The sequence below is a fragment of the Nycticebus coucang genome, chromosome X (assembly GCF_027406575.1).
Source record: "Nycticebus coucang isolate mNycCou1 chromosome X, mNycCou1.pri, whole genome shotgun sequence".
NCBI classification, from domain to species: Eukaryota; Metazoa; Chordata; class Mammalia; order Primates; family Lorisidae; genus Nycticebus; species Nycticebus coucang.
In genome coordinates, this window is record NC_069804.1 from 164313448 (window position 1) to 164329430 (window position 15983).

The following is a 15983-nucleotide window of genomic DNA, read 5'->3' on the forward strand; positions in this document are numbered from 1 at the left end:
ATTGATTCCTTGTATGTTTGCTTTGGGCCCTGGAAAACACAGGATTGTCTCCATCCCTTGACCCCAAGCTGTAAGTGGTAGCATCCAATTACTTGGCAGTGAGGGGGTGAATAGACATGGAGCTTAGCACATGGGGGAAGAGGGAATCTTGTTCCATTGTACAGGGGGAAACGTGTAGATGTTGCATCCATTAATGGGACTCCAACGAGGTGTTCTGTGGAAGATTGTTTCCTCAAGGCTTTGTTTTCTTTTCTTTTTCTTCTTCTTTTTTTTTTTTTTTTTGCAGTTTTTGGCTGGGGCTGGGTTTGAACCTGCCACCTCCAGTATATGGGTCTGGCACCGTACTCCTTTGAGCCACAGGCGCCGCCTGCTATAAGCATTCTTAAAATGTAAATGTTTATTTAAAAATATATTTTATCCAGTTAGCCGGTGGCCCTTGCTGAGAGGGAGTCCAGAGCCCAAGTGGGCCTCCAGTGGCCAGACAACGGTGCAGGAGGGGACTGGCTCCTGCTTGATCTTAAGGCTCATAATGCGGCGGCCCACCACTGTAGGGCGCTGCTACCACCAGGTGGCTGCAGTCAAGGCTGCCTTTGCTAACACTGATGACAGAGGGACTGTCATACTCGCTGCCAGGGGCGCTCATCAACAACTTCAACACAAACTTGCCCATCAGAGCACCACCTGGCGGCTGCGGCAGAATGTACAGGCGGTCCCATTCGGGCCTCAAGAGCTCGGTCTCTAAAACGCCAGAGGAGCTCACGATCCCGACTTCCGCCAGGTTGAAGGGAGCCGTGGGAGGGGGCGCAGACTCTCAGCCATAGAAGAGGCCTCCACCTGTGCCGCTAGGCGCCACGCCCGGGTCGCCCCCGGCTCGGATCGGATAGCTGAAGCTGCAGGTGGAGGGCGCGCTAGCAGGGCCACTGCTCCAAGGAGAGGAAAAGGATGAAGCTGACGCAGATGAGGACATCGTGGCGGACACCGTCTCCGGATGGGACAGAGAGTTGGAAAGGATAAAGTCCGGGTCCAGGAGATGGTTATCCTTGAACACCTCCTTCTCCCTCGGGGTAGAAGCACCGGGTTGCTACCACCGCAATCCGCGCCGGCTCCGCCTCCCTTCTCTGGGACTGTGGTCACTGTCGCCACCGCCAGGTCATAGGAGCGGCCAGGAAGCACCGCGGGGAGTCGCTTCATGTGGGAGATCTCCTCCCGCCAGCGGTTATTCGGGGCACCTGCTGGACGCAGTGGCTTCTCCCTTCCCGCCGGGCCAGAGGCAAACGTGGAGAAAGACGGGAGCAGCGAGTCGCTCACAGCCATGTCAGACTCTCCAGGTGGCTGCCTCATTAATGTGGGGGCACAGAAAGTCCTCGGGAGCCCTTAGAAGGGAGGTACCCGAACCCCAAAATCAGCCAAGAAAAAGAAACAAAGACAAAACCCCAACCCCAAACTGCCCCGAGATCCTTCTTCTTTGGCTTAAATATAAATTGAAGACGGCTTTTTAAGAAGGTTCGTTGATATACCAAAGTTCTTAGAAAAGCTGCAAACTCTTACAAGCAGACAATCAGCGAGGCGAGTCAGTAGGTCCCGTGTCCAGTCTGTGCTCTTCGACTCAGCAGCGTCCCCCGCCGCTGTCTTGGTCGCCTGGGATGTTGCCGTGGGCGCAGGGGCTGTGGCCGGGGCGGTGGGCGGGTGGCGTGGCCAGGTGAGCCTGCCCACGGTGGCGCGGAGCTGCGTGATGGGCGGCGGCGCAAGGCGCGGAGTCCGGGGGCTGGCTGGGTCCCGCGCGAACATGGGCGCGGATCCCGGGCGTGTAGGTGGGTGGGGACCTGAGGGGCGGGGAGGGCCACTCGGTCGCTCTTGGTACCGCCGCCGCCCGCCACCGCCTCAGCTCCCCGCACACCCACAGCCGCGCTCTCAATGGCCACCGGCCAACTGCACACGACTTCCCCTTGGGGCGGCCGCTGCCCAGCAGGACTACCCCGACCCCGGGTCCAGAGGAACTACTGAGCAGCAGGGACTGTCACCCTGCCCTGCTGCTGCCCCCGGGCTTCCACCCCCACTCAGGTCCCAACTGCCCACCCTTCCTGCCAGACCAGATGCAGCCACAAGTCCCCCCTCTCCATTACCAAGAACTCCTGCCACCGGGTTCCTGCATTCCGGAGGAGCCCGAGCCAAAGAGGGGAAGAAGATCATGGCCCCAGAAAGCACCGCCACCACACCTGTGATTACGCGGGCTGCCGCAAAACCTGTACAAAGAGTTCTCATCTCAAGGCGCACCTGCGAACCCACACAGGTGAGAAACCCTACCACTGTGACTGGGATGGCTGTGGGTGGAAATTCGCCGGGTCGGATGAACCGACGAGGCACCACCGCAAACACACCGGGCACGGCCGGTTCCAGTGCCAGAAGTGCCACCGTGCATTTTCTAGGTCAGACCACCTCGCCTGACACGTCAAGAGGCACTTTTAAGGCTCCAACAGTGGACATGACCCGCACTGCCAGAAGAGAATTCAGTATTTTATACCTTTCACATTGTCTTCCGGAGGAGGAGGGGAGGAGCCCAGCTGGAAAGCGCGACAATCATGGTCAAGTTCCCAACTGAGTCAACTTGAGAAGGAATGATCAGGAAACAGGAGGAAGCCAAAAGTCAAAACTCAAAAAACCAATGGGTTCTGTGACTGGATCTTCTATCATTCCAATTCTAAATCCAACTTGAATATTCCTGGACTTAACAAAAACGCCCAGGGGGGTGACTGGAAGTTGTGGTTATCAGGGTATCAATTAGATCCGTGAGTTGGGGGAGGGAGGACCAGAATTCCCTTGAATTGTGTTTTGATGCAATATAAGCATAAAGATCACCTTGTTTTTTGTTTGTTTGTTTGTTTTGCCTTCTGAAAACCATTATTATGCTAGAAGAAAAGAAAGAAATTCAGGTACAGAAAATGTGTTCTAATAGCCTAAAAATTGATGGTGCTTGGTGAGTCTTAGTTCTAAAGCTACCAAATGAGGAAGACAAAGTTCTCCAACTGCTGCCTACTTTGACAAGGAATATAAATCTATTTCTGTCTTCCATCTACATTTATGACCTAAGTCAGGTAAATACAACTGGTTTACTTAAATGTTTTATGCAGACAGTCTGTAATGCACTGTGGTTTCAGATCTGCATTAATTTGTACAATGGTTTATTCACAAGTATGCCTTCAGGAGAAAAAAATGATGTTTTCTATATAGTTCCTTGCCTTAATAAATATATAAATTTAAGTAAAATTATATTTTGCGTATTTGTAAACTACAAAGTAAAATGAACATTTTGTGGAGTTTGTATTTTCCATATTCAAAGTGACTTAATAAGTTTTAAATAACCTATGTTACCTTTAAAAAATGTATTTTTTTTTTTTTGTAGAGACAGAGTTTCACTTTATTGCCCTCCGTAGAGTGCCGTGGCGTCACACAGCTCACAGCAACCTCCAACTCCTGGGCTTAGGCGGTTCTCCTGCCTCAGCCTCCCGAGTAGCTGGGACTACAGGCGCCCGCCACAACGCCCAGCTATATTTTTGTTGCAGTTTGGCCGGGGCTGGGTTTGAACCCGCCACCCTTGGCATATGGGGCCAGCGCCCTGCTCACTGAGCCACAGGCGCCGCCCTAAAAAATGTATTTTATGACAATGAAATGTCTTATTGCAAAAAAAGAGAAAAGAAGGGGAAAAAAAGTATTTGAGGCTAGCCATGATATTTAAATATAAATACTATTGGATCTATACAACTTGTACTCAAAGATTGTTAAGTGTCAAACACTTGAGAAATAGTAATAGTGATATGGCTTTAGATTTGTGGAGTGCTTTGCTGTTTACAACATTTTCACATTTGGTCTTTCCAGCAGTCATGTGGACCTGCTTTAGTATATTATCCCTACTTTATGCAGCACAGAAAATGAAAGATCATACACTATGACATTTTAAGTCCCAGCTAAAATCTTGTTTTGATTAACACTACGTCATAACCTCTGTAAGTTGACCACCTGTGGGACTGTGACAAACTGGTCAACATACGGGAGGTGGTCAACGTAAGGACCTCGGCCTGCTGTACTGACACGTACATGTAGTGCATGTCCAGTCTGTAAAACTTAGCTCAGCTTAAGGAGCTGATCAGTGTAGGGAGTGGTCAGCTGCGCAGGTTCTCCTGGAGATCTTGTCTCTCAGACCCATCTTCCTTTCACAAATCCAGACAGGGCTGCAGTAGGCTGGGACTGTTATGTCAGAATAACAGAAGCTAAGCACGCCTCCTAAAGCCAACTTCTCTCTTCTCTGAATGTACTGTTCAAGGAAAATAAGCTGAACTAGTAATAGCATCAGCTGCCATTCCTTGCCTGACACTGTGCTGTGGTTCTGGATTTCTTTTTTTTTTTTTTTTTTTAATGTTGGGGATTCATTGAGGGTACAATAAGCCAGGTTACACTGATTGCAATTGTTAGGTAAAGTCCCTCTTGCAATCATGTCTTGCCCCCATAAAGTGTGACACACACCAAGGCCCCACCCCCCTCCCTCCTTCCCTCTTTCTGTTTCCCCCCCCATAACCATAATTGTCATTAATTGTCCTCATATCAAAATTGAGTACATAGGATTCATGCTTCTCCATTCTTGTGATGCTTTACTAAGAATAATATCTTCCACGTCCATCCAGGTTAATACGAAGGATGTAAAGTCTCCATTTTTTTTAATGGCTGAATAGTATTCCATGGTATACATATACCACAGCTTGTTAATCCATTCCTGGGTTGGTGGGCATTTAGGCTGTTTCCACATTTTGGCGACTGTAAATTGAGCTGCAATAAACAGTCTAGTACAAGTGTCCTTATGATAAAAGGATTTCTTTCCTTCTGGGTAGATGCCCAGTAATGGGATTGCAGGATCAAATGGGAGGTCTAGCTTGAGTGCTTTGAGGATTCTCCATACTTCCTTCCAGAAAGGTTGTACTAGTTTGCAGTCCCACCAGCAGTGTAAAAGTGTTCCCTTCTCTCCACATCCACGCCAGCATCTGCAGTTTTGAGATTTTGTGATGTGGGCCATTCTCACTGGGGTTAGATGATATCTCAGGGTTGTTTGATTTGCATTTCTCTAATATATAGAGATGATGAACATTTTTTCATGTGTTTGTTAGCCATTCGTCTGTCGTCTTTAGAGAAAGTTCTATTCATGTCTCTTGCCCATTGATATAAGGGATTGTTGGCTTTTTTCATGTGGATTAATTTGAGTTCTCTATAGATCCTAGTTATCAAGCTTTTGTCTGATTGAAAATATGCAAATATCCTTTCCCATTGTGTAGGTTGTCTCTTTGCTTTGGTTATTGTCTCCTTAGCTGTACAGAAGCTTTTCAGTTTAATGAAGTCCCATTTGTTTATTTTTGTTGTTGTTGCAATTGCCATGGCAGTCTTCTTCATGAAGTCTTTCCCCAGGCCAATATCTTCCAGTGTTTTTCCTATGCTTTCTTGGAGGGTTTTTATTGTTTCATGCCTTAAGTTTAAGTCCTTTATCCATCTTGAATCAATTTTTGTGAGTGGGGAAAGGTGTGTGTCCAGTTTCAGTCTTTTACATGTAGACATCCAGTTCTCCCAACACCATTTATTGAATAGGGAGTCTTTCCCCCAAGGTATGTTCTTGTTTGGTTTATCAAAGATTAGGTGGTTGTAAGATGTTAGTTTCATTTCTTGGGTTTCCATTCGATTCCAAGTGTCTATGTCTCTGTTTTTGTGCCAGTACCATGCTGTCTTGAGCACTATGGCTTTGTAGTACAGACTAAAATCTGGTATGCTGATGCCCCCAGCTTTATTTTTATTACAGAGAACTGCCTTAGCTATACGGGGTTTTTTCCAGTTCCATACAAAACGCAGAATCATTTTTTCCAAATCTTGAAAGTATGATGTTGGTATTATGATAGGAATGGCATTGAATAGGTAGATTGCTTTGGGAAGTATAGACATTTTAACAATGTTGATTCTTCCCATCCATGAGCATGGTATGTTCTTCCATTTATTAATATCCTCTGCTATTTCCTTTCTGAGGATTTCATAGTTTTCTTTATAGAGGTCCTTCACCTCCTTCGTTAGGTATATTCCTAGGTATTTGATTTTCTTTGAGACTATGGTGAAGGGAGTTGTGTCCTTAATTAGCTTCTCATCTTGACTGTTATTGGTGTATACAAAGGCTACTGACTTGTGGACATTGATTTTATATCCTGAAACATTACTGTATTTTTTGATGACTTCTAGGAGTCTTGTGGTTGAGTCTTTGGGGTTCTCTAAGTATAAGATCATGTCGTCAGCAAAGAGGGAGAGTTTGACCTCCTCTGCTCCCATTTGGATTCCCTTTATTTCCTTGTCTTGCCTAATTGTATTGGCTAGAACTTCCAGCACTATGTTGAATAGTAAAGGTGACAGAGGACAACCTTGTCTGGTTCCAGTTCTAAGAGGAAAAGCTTTGAGTTTTACTCCATTCAGTAAAATATTGGCTGTGGGTTTGTCATAGATAGCTTCAATCAGTTTTAGAAATGTGCCACCTATGCCTATACTCTTCAGAGTTCTAATTAGAAAAGGATGCTGGATTTTATCAAATGCTTTTTCTGCATCTATTGAGAGGATCATGTGATCTTTATTTTTGCCTCTGTTAATATGGTGGATAACGTTTATAGACTTGCGTATGTTAAACCAGCCTTGCATCCCTGGGATGAAGCCTACTTGATCATGATGAATGACTTTTTTGATGATAAGCTGTAATCTATTGGCTAGGATTTTGTTGAGAATTTTTGCGTCTATGTTCATGAGTGAGATTGGTCTGAAATTCTCCTTTTTGTTTGGGTCTTTTCCTGGTTTTGGTATCAGGGTGATGTTTGCTTCATAGAATGTGTTTGGGAAGATTCCTTCTTCCTCAATTTTCTGGAATAATTTCTGCAGTACAGGAATAAGCTCTTCCTTGAAGGTTTGATAGAATTCTGGAGTGAAGCCATCTGGACCAGGGCATTTTTTGGTTGGAAGCTTTTTTATTGTTTCTTTGATCTCAGTGCTTGAAATTGGTCTGTTCAGGAGCTCTATTTCTTCCTGGCTGAGTCTAGGGAGAGGGTGTGATTCCAAATATTGATCCATTTCTTTCACATTGTCAAATTTCTGGGCATAGAGTTTCTGGTAGTATTCAGAGATGATCTCTTGTATCTCTGTGGGATCAGTTGTTATTTCCCCTTTATCATTTCTGATTGAGGTTACTAGAGATTTTACTTTTCTATTCCTCGTTAGTCTGGCCAATGGTTTATCTATTTAATTTATTTTTTCAAAAAACCAACTCCTTGTTTCATTAATTTTCTGAATGATTCTTTTGTTTTCAATTTCATTGATCTCTGATTTGATTTTGGATATTTCTTTTCTTCTACTGAGTTTAGGCTTAGATTGTTCTTCTTTTTCCAATTCCATAAGATCTCTTGTGAGATTGTTGATGTGCTCTCTTTCAGTTTTTCGAATGTAGGCATCTAAAGCGATGAATTTTCCTCTCAAAACTGCTTTTGCAGTATCCCACAGGTTTTGGTAGCTTGTGTCTTCATTGTTGTTATGCTCAAGGAAGTTAATGATTTCCTGTTTTATTTCTTCCTGCACCCATCTGTTGTTCAACAGAAGATTGTTTAGTTTCCATGCCTTTGGGTGGGGTCGAGCATTTTTGTTAGAGTTGAGTTCCACCTTTAGTGCCTTATGGTCTGAGAAGATACGAGGTAAAATTTCAATTCTTTTGATTCTGTTGATATTTGTTTTGTGTCCCAGGATATGATCAATTTTGGAGAATGTTCCATGGGGTGATGAGAAGAATGTATATTCTTTATCTTTGGGGTGGAGTGTTCTATATGCGTCTATTAAGCACAGTTGTTCTAGAGTCTCATTTAAGTCTCTTATATCCTTGTTTAATTTCTGTTTAGAGGATCTGTCCAGCTCTGTAAGAGGAGTGTTAAAGTCCCCTGTTATGATGGTATTATCAGATATCATATTGCTCAGACTGAGTAAGGTCTGCTTCAAGAATCTGGGAGCATTTAAATTGGGTGCATAAATATTTAGAATTGAAATGTCTTCTTGTTGTATTTTTCCCTTGACCAATATAAAGTGACCATCTTTGTCTTTTTTGACTTTAGTTGCTTTAAATCCACATGTGTCTGAAAATAAGATTGCAACTCCTCTTTTCTTCTGAATTCCATTTGCCTGAAAAATTGTCTTCCAACCCTTGACTCGGAGCTTTAATTTGTCTTTTGAAGCCAGGTGTGTTTCTTGCAGACAGCAAATGGATGGCTTGTGTTTTTTAATCCAGTCAACCAATCTATGTCTCTTCAGTGGGGAATTCAAGCCATTAACATTTATTGAGATAATTGACAAGTGTGGTAGTATTCTATTCGTCTTATTTTGTGAGAGTCCATTGCTTAGTTTTATCTTTTGCATCAGTGTGGAGGTTAGGTTCTGTCCTTTAATTTCTGAGTTCTTACTTTGCTGCTGATCCATTGTGGTGGTCAGTGTGCAGAACAGGTTGAAGTATTTCCTGTAGAGCTGGTCTTGTTGTGGCGAATTTCCTCAATGTTTGTATATCCGTAAATGATTTGATTTCTCCGTCAATTTTGAAGCTTAGCTTAGCAGGGTACAGAATTCTGGGCTGAAAATTGTTCTGTTTAAGTAGATTAAAGGTAGATGACCATTGTCTTCTTGCTTGGAAAGTTTCATTAGAGAAGTCTGAGGTCACTCTGATGGATTTGCCCCTGTAGGTCAACTGGCGCTTACTCCTGGCAGCTTGCAGAATCTTTTCTTTGGTCTTGACTTTGGACAGGTTCATCACAATGTGTCTTGGAGAAGCTCGGTTAGAGTTGAGGCGACCTGGGGTCCGATATCCCTCTGAAAGCAGTGTGTCAGAATCTTTGGTGATATTTGGGAAATTTTCTTTTATAATATTCTCAAGTATGGCTTCCATTCCTCTGGGGCATTGTTCTTCCCCTTCTGGAATTCCTATAACTCGTATGTTGGAACGCTTCATAAAGTCCCATAATTCTGACAGTGCACGTTCTGCTTTCTCTCTCTTCTTTTCTGCCTCTTTTACTATCTGAGTTATCTCAAAAACTTTGTCTTCTACCTCTGAAATTCTTTCTTCTGCATGGTCTAACCTGTTGCTGATACTTTCCATTGCATCTTTAAGTTCCCTGATTGACTGTTTCATTTCCTTCAGCTCTGCTATATCCTTTTTATATTCTTCATATCATTCATCTCTTATTTGATTCTGTTTTTGAATTTCCTTTTGGTTATTTTCCACTTTATTAACAGTTTCCTTCATTGTTTCCATCATTTCCTTCATTGTTTTCAACATGTGTATTCTAAATTCCCTTTCTGTCATTCCTAACATTTCTGTATAGGTGGAATCCTCTGCAGTAGCTACCTCATGGTCCCTTGGCGGGGTAGTTCTGGACTGGTTCTTCATGTTGCCTGGAGTTTTCTGCTGATTCTTCCTCATGGGTGATTTCTTTTATCTGTTTACTTGCCCTAATTTTCCTTTCAATTCCTCTTGCTCTTTAAGTTCTTGTGCCTGTGGACTAAGGGTTACAGGACCAGAAGGGTGAGAAGGTTTAAGAGCAAAAAAGCGATGAAAGAAATGAGGACCGAGTGATAAGAAAAAAAAAAATGAAAAAAAAGAAAAATAGAGAAAGGAGAGTGGTTGGGTGAAAGGAATATTGACAAAAAGAAGAGAGGCACAGAAAGAGGGAGATAGAGCAATATAGGTGTACAGTAGGGTACTTTGATACAACCTTAAAAAAAAAAAAAAACACCTTCTGGGGGTGCCAAGTGGCGTGGTTCCCTTGAGGTCAGCAGCTCTTTGCTAACCTGATCAGACACAGTACCCCACCTCCACCAAGTAGAGAGGAAAGACAAAAATGCTATAAATCAAACCAAAACAAGCAAACAGAAAACCTTACGGGATAAAATTGGCTGGAAAAACCAAATAATAGTGGTAGAAACACTAACAAAAATGAAGTTCTGATTATTGAAATAGGCAGCAATGGGAAATTATAATTAAACTAGAAAAATTGAGAAAGAAAAAGGATCTGTATGGAAAAGGTTGAACTTAAAAAACAAAACAACAATCTAGAACGTCAAAATAAACAAAAAAAACAACCAAACCAAAAAAAAAAAAAAAAAACCAAACAAACAAACAAAAAAAAACACACACGCAACCAAAAACAAAGCAGTATGTATATGGAATTGAATATTGTCTGGGCAACACGTGGTCTTCTGGGGTATGAGATGTTAATCACAGTTCTGATACGACTGGAGGCTGCTAGTTTCTCGAACCCCAGCAGGTAGACACCCTAAATCTCTCTTCAGCCCACTTAAAAGGCACTTTGAACTTGTTCACTTACTGAGCAGAAGCTTTCTCAGGGAAGTGCTTGTTGCTGGAATCACTGCTGAAGTGGCTATCCACTTACCCTGTGTGTCAAAACTGGTCTCCCTCTGCCCCCGAGGGTTAGGGCTGCAAGGCGGCTCAGACCCCGCCCTTAGGCTACTTGGTCGCTGGGTTACCAGCTCCCACCCAATTCCAGCTCTGTGACCCTGAGGGCGGAGCTTGCCAGGGCAGATCGCTCACAATGTCTGCCTGTGACCCAGAGCCAAACTCTATTAGGTCCGTCTGGCTCAGCGGCTCAGACTGGGGCCCTAGACAAAGGCCAAAGTTCTCCGCACTCCCGCTCAGGCTCTCCCCAAGGCAGTTCAGCTGAGTGCCAAGTCCAAAGACACCAAAACAGTTCACAGGTAAGGCCTTTCTGGTTTGCAGTCTCGCTGCTACTGAACTTACAGTTGCGGGCGGATTTAGGCGGATTGAACACACGCAACCACTTGCCGGTTTTCCACTGTTTTAGTCCTCCTCTTGGGGTCCAGGAGTCTCTCGCTGACTCCCTGTATCCTCTCAGGGGTGATGATAGGCAGATCCCACCAGCCAGAGATGCCTGGAGTCCTATATCCCCAGACTCACGGTGCCCAGATGCAAGGAAGCTGTTACTCGGCTGCCATCTTGCTCCACCCTCCGGTTCTGGATTTCTTATCTGTAGTTCTCTTCCATTTTCTGATCAGAAAACCTCAGCCAGGAAAAATAAATCGTTTTTTCCGGGTTACATTATTCTAGTAGAGTAGAATTCTTGTGTAGGTCTTTTGGACGTCAGTGTTCAATTTTTTCTCCTGACACCACACTTTAGGCAGTGACCTTCACACTGACCTTTCTTGTTCTTAAACTCAGCCCTGTAAAGCTTCCCTCAGCTCAGCCCTCCTCTCTGCCAAATGTGCATTCTGTTTAGATTTCATGAGCGCTGACAAGTATTGCTGACTAGTTTTTCCATGCAGTGAAGTTTAGCATTTTTATCTCTTGCTGGTGGATGGTGTCAGGCCTTGAGCCCAGTGAGGGTCAGAGGAAGCTTTTCTCTGAAAGACTATTAGCTTTTCTCTAGGTACAAGTAATTTCACATACTTTTCTCATTGTGTATATAATTGTAACGTATAGAATGTCATTTTGTAAGGACAGAATATAACTTTTAATGGCATAGTAGAAAATATTTTCATCCATAAGGTTTATTCACCAGACTTATACTTTTTTATTTTATCCGGATATTATAGCACAGAAATCTGTAGATATTCATGATTCTATTGAACCACGATCTGCAGATAATAGACAACAAGCACCACTGGTTTCTGTCTCTGCTGTGAATGAAGAAGTCAGCAAAACGAAACCGACAGCAAGTGAGTTATTTCTCTAAATAAAAACAGTGTTTTACGTAGGAAAGGGCAGACCTTTTTGGTTCTTCTTTTATGATTAACAAGCATATACTATAAGTGATGGTGTCATCCCTTCCTTACTGTATTTACCCCAACTTGGACATCCTCTGATAGCCGCTCTCTCGCAGGTCAAGACACCCACAGCATCAGCTCCTCCCACAGCACGTTCAGCTAATGTTTGTGTCAAGCACCTGAATCTTCCCTCCCCGCCCCCTCGTGCATAGCAACCCCATGTCCTCTCTGCAAAAATGAGACTTAACATGCCTTCCGTCCCCCCTCTGCAAGGGGAAGTAGTGAGGGACCACTGCTCTCTGAGCAGGAGTGCCTGCCTGTTAGGGAGCAGCGTCTCTCCTCCTGGACCCCCCACCCCACTTCAGTCTGCCTGTGCTCATTTCCCTCACTGCCCCCACACCCACAGCTCCGCACGGGTGTCCTTATGCCACCTTTGTTTTTTCACTCATTTTCACAAACAAGGGGAATCCCCTTCACTTAAAAAACAAAATTGGAAAAAAAATTTCTTTGGGTTTTATTTGCTGAAGTAACTAGGAAAGACTGCTACCTCTTAAAGGAGTCCTTAACGTGCTTTGAGCAGTTCTTAAAACTTGAGGTGTGGGATCGGCTCAGCACCCATAGGAAAGTGGTTTAACAGTGCTGGCTACATGCACAGAGGCTGGCGGGTTCAAACCTGGCCCGGGCCAGGTAAACAACAATGACAACTACAATGAAAAACTAGCCAGTCGTTGTGGTGGGTGCCTGTAGTCCCAGCTACTTGGGAGGCTGAGACAAGGGACTCGCTGAAGTCCAAGAGTTTGAGGTTGCTCTGAGCTGTGATGCCACGGCACCCTACCAAGGGCGACATAGCTAGACTGTCTCAAAAAAAAAAAAATTGAGTTGTGCAAGAAGGGAGGGGTAAATTCACAGCTAACAGGTATAACAGACACTATCCAGGTGATGGGCATGCTTATAATTTTGACTCAGCTGTACAAAAGCAAGTCTTGTAACCAAAACATAGGTGCACCTGTAATATTCTGAAATTTAAAAAAATTTGAAAAACATAAATGAGGCGAGATTTACATAACATCAGTTACCAGGTTCAAGTGAACAATTCAGTGGCATTTATTACTTTTCCAACCACTCCCAACCCCCACATGCCTGGCCTCAGACACTGATCTTCTCTGTCTCAATGGATATACCCTTATCTAACATTTCATATAAATAGAACTCCACAACATATCCTATTGCGTCTTTTCACTCAGCAATAATATGCTTAAGGTTCATCTGTGTTGTCCCATGTTTTAGGAGTTTATTCCAGTTGAGAAGAATGGATCATCTTGACAATGTTGAGTCATCCTGTCTATGAACATAGAGCACCAGTTCTCAACCTGTGGGTCTCAACCCCTTTGGGCGTCAAACAACCCTTTCACAGGGGTCACCTAAATACATCCTGCATATCAGATATTTACATTATGATTCATAACAGTAGCAAAATTAGAGTTATCAAATAGCAACGAAAATAATTTTATGGTTGGTGGTCACCACAACATGAGGAACTGCATTAAAGGATCACAGCATTAGGAAGGTTGAGAACCACAGACATGGAGCATCTCTCCATTTATTTAGTTCTTTAGTTTTTCTAATCAGAGTTCTGTAGTTATGCTTAGACAAATCTTACACATTTTTTGTTAGATTTATACTTCATTATTTCTTTTGGAGGGTGCTAATGTAAACAGTACTGTGGGGGGAGGTTGAGTTTGTTTTTTTTGTTTGTTTTGTTTCATTTTGTTGAGACAGAGTCTCACTGTGTTGCCCATACTAGAGTGCCATGGTCTCAGCATAGCTCACAGCAACCTTAAACTCCTAGCTTCAAGTGATCCTCCTGCCTCAGCCTTCTGAGTAGCTGGGACTACAGGCACCTGCCACAAAGCCCAGCTAATTTTCTTGTTTTTACTAGAGACAGGCTCTAGCTCTTGTTCAGACTGGTCTTGAACTTCTCCTACCCCAGCCTTCCAGAGTGCTTGTGTTATAGGCATGAACCAGCACACCCAGCTAGGATTGTGTTTGTAATTTCAAATTCCACTTGCTCATTGCAGTGTATAGGAAATTAACTTTTATATATCCACTTTGTATTATGCAATTCTTGCTATAACTGCTTATTAGTTCTATATTTTTAGTTAATTCATTCAGATTTTCTATAATCATGTCATCTATCAACAAAGACAATTCTGTTTCTCCCTCTCCTTCCCAATCAAGACACCTTCTGGATCCTTTTCTCGCTTTATTGCATTAGCTACAACATCCAGTGTAATGTTAAGGAATGGTCAGAGAGGACATCTTTGCATTGTTCCTGATAATAGTGGATCCGTTTCTAGTTTCTCATCACTAAGTACAATGTTAGCTGTAGGGTTTTTGTATATATTCTCTATCAAGTTGAGGAATTTCTCCTCTGACAAGGAATAGTGTGCTGAGTTACCATGAACAGCTAGTAGATTTTATTTAGGTTATCAAATCTGTGGACATAGAATTGTTCTTTGTATTCCCTGACTATCCTTATAATGTCCAGGGGATCTGCAGTCATGTCCCCTTTTTCATTTCTGATATTAATAATTTGTATTCTTATCTCTTTTTTATTAGTCTGGATAGAGGCTTTGTCAATGTTATTGATCTCACAGAATCAACTCCTGGTTTCACTACTTTTCTCTACTGATTTTCTGTTCTCAATTTCATTGATTTATACTCTAATTTTTATTATTTCCTTTCTTCTGCTTACTTTGGATTTAATTTAATTTGCTCTTTTTCTAGTTTCCTAATGTGGAAACTTAGATTATTGATTGTAGATCCTTCTACTTTTCTAACGTATACATTCAACACTAACAAATTTTGCTCTAAGCATTACTTTTGGTACACCCCACAAATTTGGATAAACTGTATTTTCACTTTGCTCAAAATATTTGTAAATTTATTTATTTGACATGTGTTATGTAGCAGTGTGGTGTTTAATCTCCAAGTATTTGGGGATTTTCCAGCTGTCTATTTTTTGATTTCTAGTTAACTTCCATTGTGGTCTGAGACAAACATTATAGGATTTCTCTCCTTTTGAATTTGTTGAAGTATGTTTTATTGTCCAGAATGTGGTCCATCCTGAATGTTCCATGTGAGCTTGAGAAGAATGTGTATTCTGTTATTAATAAAATAGTCCACAGATGTCCATTATAGCCACCACTGACTGATGATGGTGTTGAGTTCAACTATGTCTTCGTTGATTTTCTGCCTACTGCTGTATCTGTTCATTTCTGAAAGAGAAGTGTTGAAATCTCCAACCTTAACAGTGGATGTATATTCCTCCCCACAGTTCTATCAGTTTCTGCCTCATATGTTCTGACATTCTGCTTTAAAATGCCTAGATATAAGAGCTAAAAATATAAAACTCTTGGGCGGCGCCTGTGGCTCAACGGGTAGGGCGCCGGTCCCATATGCCAGAGGTGGTGGGTTCAAGCCCAGCCCTGGCCACAAATAAAAAAAAAATATATATATATATATATATAAAACTCTTAAAAACAAGGAGGAAAGCTTCATGGCTTTGGATTTGGCACTGAGTTCTTGAATATGACACCAAAAGCACAAGCAACAAAAGAAAACACACATTGAACTACATTAAAATTAAAAGCTTCTGTGCATCAAAGGACAGAATCAACAGAATATAAAGGCAACTAATTATAAAGAAAACATTTGTAAATCATATGTCTTATAAGGGTGATATCCGAAATATATAATAAAGAACTCCTATAATTCAATAACAATAAAAACCCGAACCGCCTAATTTTAAAAATTGCCAAAGGACTTAAACTGACATTTCTCCAAAGATACAGCAGTTGTCAACCACTCCCTCCCTCTCCTGTGGTTGCAGCCTCTTTCTTCTGCCATAACTCTTCAGATTTGTACCCTAACAAGTTCCTCTGGCATCTGAACACTTCCTCCCCTTCTCTAGTGACGATTCATCCAACTATAGACTTATGATTTTGTCTCCAACATCTTGCTTTCTAGTCAATCCTCAATATACACAAAACAGCAAAATAATTCTGTGTTCAATTGTGTAGTGCTCGAGTCTAAAGGTCCAACAACCTGGTTAGTCCCAGGACCCATCCTATGCCTTTTGGTCCAGGCCTGTC

At 42.7% G+C, this 15983-nt stretch overlaps 1 protein-coding gene and 1 pseudogene across 1 annotated transcript; one reads left to right on the forward strand and one right to left on the reverse strand.

Annotated features, from left to right (window-relative positions):
- Positions 1 to 414: 414 nt before the first annotated feature.
- On the reverse strand, positions 415 to 1372 carry LOC128577065 (Krueppel-like factor 4; annotated as a pseudogene).
- Positions 1373 to 1786: 414 nt separating this feature from the next.
- LOC128577066 (uncharacterized) lies at positions 1787 to 3186 on the forward strand. The gene has a single exon (XM_053579104.1). It carries the CDS (start codon positions 1787 to 1789, stop codon positions 2597 to 2599), a length of 813 nt encoding a protein of 270 aa, XP_053435079.1. The 3' UTR covers positions 2600 to 3186.
- The last annotated feature ends 12797 nt before the right edge of the window (positions 3187 to 15983 follow it).

What these genes read in the sequence shown, in the direction of transcription:
- LOC128577066 (XM_053579104.1), top strand. Translation starts at nt 1,787, where the DNA reads ATGGGCGCGGATCCCGGGCGTGTAGGTGGGTGGGGACCTGAGGGGCGG.